Raw genomic sequence first — 5,367 nt, forward strand, 5'->3', positions numbered from 1 at the left:
GGAAAGCTGTGAGGGAGAGGAATCTCCAAGGGAGAAGCTCTGATGGGGAAGCTCCAAGATGGAAGCTCTGAGGCAGAGGAAGCTCTGAGGGGAAAGCTCTGAGGGGGAGGTTCCAAGGGGGAAGTTGTGAGGGGGAAACTTTGAGGGGGAAGCTCTGAGAGGGAAACTTTGAGGCAAAAGCTCTGAGGGGGGAAGCTCCAAGATGGAAGCTCTGAGGGGGAAGCTCTGAGGCAGAGGAAACTCTGAGAGGGAAGCTCCAAGGTGGAGCCTTTTAGGGGAAGCTCCAAAGGGGAAGATCCGAGTGCAGCCCCTCCTGACGTGGGGTTTGAGGTGCCGAGGGAAGGGCAGATTCTGTGAGGACACAGCCCTGTCATGTCCAGGCATGAGCAATAAATGGCCTGCATCTGGAAAGAGCAATTTCCAGCACTGGGAAAATGGGCAGGCAAAACAAAGAGCAGGAGAAGCATCAGGCTCCAGCCCAGCCCTGAGCCTCTTCTCCAGACACTGAGCCTCTTCTCCCCATGGATTTTCCCTGTGGGGTTTGCAGCTGCAGGTGACGTTTGGTCTCTCCTCTCACCTCACCTCAGGGCACTGACGCCTTTCCCTCGCTTCATTGCCGGCTCCCTGGCTGGCACCACGGCTGCCATGGTCACCTACCCCCTGGACATGGTCCGTGCCCGCATGGCTGTCACGCCCAAGGAGATGTAAGTGCCTCATGCACAACTTTTTGGGGGTTTTTATAAGGTCACGTGGCTCTATTGCCATTTTTTGGGTCATTTCTTGCTTTGGTGGAATAAATCCCTGGGGTCTGAGCAGCGATTGAATGTCCAGAGGCACGGATGTGGGAGGAGATGGATACTGGGAGACCAGTTTAGGAAGCCAGCTGGATCCAGGAAAACCCAAGAGGACAGCACAGCAGGGCTGTGGGAGAGCTAAAATCCCCTCTGAGCTGCCTGATGAGCTGGGAACCAAATTAATTACGGGTTAATCCATCAGGGAGCCCTGCTGGGAACATCCCAGCCACTGACCAGCGCAGGTCTGCTCTCCCCGTGTCCCCACGCCAGGTACAGCAGCATTGTCCACGTCTTCATCCGGATCTCCCGGGAGGAGGGGCTAAAAACCTTGTACAGGGGCTTCACACCCACCATCCTGGGCGTCATTCCCTACGCCGGCCTCAGCTTCTTCACCTACGAGACGCTGAAGAAAGTCCACGCAGGTAAAACAGGGAAAACGCTGGAGGTTTTGGGGCAGGTGTTTGGATGGAGGGGTCCGAGCGCTCTGGGGTCTGCGGGGTGTGAATGAGGAATGTGGGAATGACGTGCCTGTCTTGTGGAGGAGAAAAAGTGGGATTTCCAGGTGGAGAAGGACTGGGTTGTGTGCTGAGTTGGGAGCAAAATGTGGGGAGAGCAACCTGGGGAGGAAAACCTCGGGAGTTGTACCTGTGACATGTCAGCAAATGTGACATCACTCAGGGGTTTGTTTTGTGGGACCTTTTCTAGTGATTTGGGGACCTTCTCTAGTGATTTGGGGACCTTTTCTAGTGATTTTGGGGACCTTCTCTAGTGATTTTGGGGACCTTTTCTAATGATTTTGCTTGGGAGAGCAACGTGGGGAACAAAACCTTGGGAACAAAACCTCGGGAGCAAAATCTTGGGAACAAAACCTGGGGAGCAAAACCTCAGGAGAGCAACTTGGGGAACAAACACCTCAGGAGCAAAACTTGGGGAACGAAACCTTGGGAGCAAAACTTGGGAACAAAATCCAGGCAGCAAAACCTCAGGAGAACAACCTGGGGAGCGAAACCTCAGGAGCAAAACTTGGGGAATGAAACCTTGGGAACAAAACTTGGGGAATGGAACCTTGGGAGCAAAACTTGGGGAGCAAAACTTGGGGAACAAAACCTTGGGAGTGCAACCTGGGGAACAAAACCTCAGGAGCAAAACTTGGGGAACGAAACCTTGGGAGCAAAACTTGGGGAACGGAACCTCGGAAGCAAAACTTGGGGAATGGAACCTTGGGAGCAAAACTTGGGGAGCAAAACTTGGGGAGCAAAACTTGGGGAGCAAAACTTGGGGAACAAACACCTCAGGAGCAAAACTTGGGGAGCAAAACCTGGGGAACAAAATCTTGGGAGCAAAACCAGGGGAACAAAACCTAAGGAGCAAAACTTGGGGAATGGAACCTTGGGAACAAAACCTGGGGAGCAAAACCTTGGAGGAGTGCAACCTGGGGTGAAACACAAACCGTGGGGAACCGACGAGCGCAACCTCCGCAACAAAACCTCGGGAGCCCCTCCAGCCTGTCCCCTATAATTGAGTGCCAATGCCAAGGAGTTTCCCCTGTGTGTCCCCCGCAGAGCACAGCGGGAAGGCGCAGCCCTCGCCCCCGGAGCGGCTGCTGTTCGGGGCGTGCGCCGGCCTCATCGGGCAGTCGGCCTCGTACCCGCTGGACGTGGTGCGGCGCCGCATGCAGACTGCCGGCGTGCTGGGCCACACCTACAGCTCCATCCTGCTCACCATGCAGGAGATCGTCAGGGAGGAGGGACTGGTGCGAGGGCTCTACAAAGGGCTCAGCATGAACTGGGTGAAGGGCCCCATCGCCGTGGGGATCAGCTTCACCACCTTCGACCTGACGCAGATCCTGCTCCGCAAGCTGCAGCAGAGGTAGTGGCTCGGTGGCCGGCGTGTAGAAAGAGCAGTTGGTTCTTCCCTGGCCTCCCACGTGCTCCTGCAGCTGAGAACTCGCCCGTTTGGGGTTTGGTTTGTTAGGGTTGTTTTTTTTTCCCTGTTGTTGTTGGATTTTTTATTTTATTTTTTTTTCCCCCCCACACTTTTTAATTTGGAAGCCTAACTGTTCCCTAAGTGAAAAATTCCCGATCCTGCAGAGCTGAGTCCTCCCAAACAGCTGCCTCACCCTTCTGATGGACTCTGCCCCCAGGAGTGGAGCCTCCCCACCCCACCTGTGCTGCTCCTGGCTCCTCACCTGGCTCTCCGAGGGCAGATGGAAGCTGTGGATGATGGAAGAGGGGGCTCGGAGCTGTTGGGAATGACCCCCGGATGTGGGAAGTGGCAGATCTGCAGCTCCCTGCAGCCTGCCAAGTGCAATATCCCAGTGTAGTCCGCAGGGAATTCCTGTGAGAGCAGGACACTACGCTTGTTCCGAAAGCTGAATGTTTTCTCTGGCTGGGAATCCTGCCGTTTTTCCATGAATTTTCCTTGGTTTTGGGTTGAGCTGCATCAACCACCCTCGTTTGTGGCGTCCCTCTGAGATTACCAAAGACTGGAGGCAGCAGAGGAGGGGAGTTTTGAGCCCTCCCATAAAGGAAATTTTCCTCTGTGTGTTGTCGCTGAGCCAGGGCTGTGCCTGGATTCCCAAACTGGATCCGCTCCCAGCTGCGTTGGTGTTTTCCTCCTGCGCTGCCCTGCCCTGGAGAGAGGCAGCGTTTTCCAGGGGTGTGGATGCACTGAGGAAGGAGGCGTCCCATCCTTCAAAATCCCATTTCTTTTGGTCAGTGTTACATGTGCACCGTGTGAGAACAAACCCTGCTGCAGCCAGGGCTGTCCCCCCAAAAAAAACCCTGTCCCTGGGAGCTGATCCCAGCTCCTGGATGTCCTGCTTTGGTACCTGCTGCGTGGGTGGTGTCACCTCTCTTCACAAACTCATCCCCTCTGCTGTTTCATCCCTAAAATTCCTCTTGGAATCGAGTCCTTGTGGGCACCGCAGCGTTGAGCCTACAGTGCCAATCGCTTCCAGCTGGAATTGGACAAGGAGCGCTCAAGAACTTCTCAGTGTTCCTCTTTGAAATCAGTTTTTTCAGGGAAATGGAGATTTATTTTGATTTTTTTTTTTTGGTGGATGATCCATCCCTCTGTTAAAATCCAGAGGTCAGAGCAGACTTCAGACTCCTCTGGCAATCAACACAAACCGAGGTGGGAAAATCCCTTTCCAGAGAGTCCATAATGTGAGGAAAAAACCCCAAAATTTAACTTAAAACCTGTCCTTTCCTGCTTGTTGTGTATTTTAGCTGTCGTAGCCGGATGGGATGAACAGGAATGGAAGGAATTGCACAAGGGGAGCAGGAGCAGCCTTCTCCTTTCTTTTTTTGTCTTTGCACTTCTTTGGAGCATGAACCTGCTCCCAATGCCAAATATTTCCTTAGGAATCAGGGAATGTGGGAATGGCACTGGAGTGTTGACACACAGATTATTCCCAGGGCTGGAATGGGGCAGACTGGAGCTGGGATTTGACCTCAGGAATTCTGCCCCCGAGCCCAGCAGGGCGGCACATTCCCTGATTTCCCTGGGAATTAAAGATCCCCGGGGTTTTGGGAGGCCCTGGAGGGTGATGGCCACCAATTCTGGGTCATTTTGGGGTTTTTTTTTTGGGGGCTGCTGGAAAACTCTCAGCTCTGTTTTCCCTTCGCTCAGCCCCCCGATTTCTTTTCTCCAATGGAGAAGCCGATTATCCTGCTCTTGTCCTGATCCAGAGGGAGGAATTCCCTGGCACTTCCAGCAGTGCTTCTGTCCCCGTGTCCTCTCCCTTCCCTGTCCCCTCCCAGCTGGGAAAAACAGGAATTCCAGGAGCCTGGGGGTGCTGAAAAGTTCTTCCTTAATTAGCAGCTGCACCTGATTTAAATTCAGCAGAATTTCAGCCGATTTTCCCACAAGTTTTGCAGGCTGGCTGTTTGTCCAGGGGCAGAATTTGAATTCAGCCTGTGATGGTTTTGGTGCTTTTGTTTCTCAGAGCGTGTTGCTGCTTTGGGTTGGTTTAAAAAGATTTTTTTTTTTTCCCTTTATTTTGTTTTTTGGGGTTTTTTTTTGAATGTAGAAACTGGGAAACAGAGTGTTCCCTTCCCTTTTCTTCCCTGCATGGATTCAGACACGTTCCAGATCTTTTTCTGAGGTGTGCTGGCCAGGAAGAGCTCTGAGAAAGGAAACAACTCAAAACAAGAGTTTTTCCCCTTTTTCCCCCCCCTTTTTTTCCCCCCCTTTCCTCCAATTCCCTAATTTTTTCATTTTACTCCTCTCAAATTTAATTTCCCTCTTACCCTTCACACGGACCCTTAAAACATCACCAACCAAACTTGTGCTTTTTGGTTTTTATTTCCCTCTTCCCTCCTCCTGCTTCTTCCTGCACCTTGAGCCCCGCACTGGCACTTCGAGAAAACCAGGTCCAAAAAAAAAACGCACCCAAAACGTCAAAATTGCAGCTTTTTAGTGTTTTCCAACACCTTTTCCCCTCACAGCCTGGATACTCCAGGAATTTTCAGGCACCACGGGCTGGTTTTGAGCTCCTCGACTGGTTTGGAATTTTCACTTTATACATTGGTAGGGGTTGATTCCCCCCATTTTACCCCTCTTTTTTTTT

General features: G+C 52.4%; 1 protein-coding gene across 4 annotated transcripts in view; it reads left to right on the forward strand.

Annotated features, from left to right (window-relative positions):
• SLC25A42 (solute carrier family 25 member 42) overlaps positions 1-4,795 on the forward strand; it is a 15,267-nt gene extending 10,472 nt beyond the window's left edge. For 2 of the 4 annotated variants that reach the window (XM_015651684.3, XM_033520144.1), the window contains 3 exons: positions 588-704; positions 1,037-1,216; positions 2,357-4,795. In XM_015651684.3, the coding sequence (XP_015507170.1) occupies positions 588-704; positions 1,037-1,216; positions 2,357-2,768 (709 nt within the window). In that variant the 3' untranslated portion in view covers positions 2,769-4,795. The remainder of the gene's footprint in view (positions 1-587; positions 705-1,036; positions 1,217-2,356) is intronic. The other 2 variants (XM_015651687.3, XM_015651686.3) reach the window with 2 other exon arrangements.
• Positions 4,796-5,367: the final 572 nt, after the last annotated feature.

The sequence above is a fragment of the Parus major genome, chromosome 28 (genome assembly GCF_001522545.3).
Source record: "Parus major isolate Abel chromosome 28, Parus_major1.1, whole genome shotgun sequence".
Classification (NCBI taxonomy): domain Eukaryota; kingdom Metazoa; phylum Chordata; class Aves; order Passeriformes; family Paridae; genus Parus; species Parus major.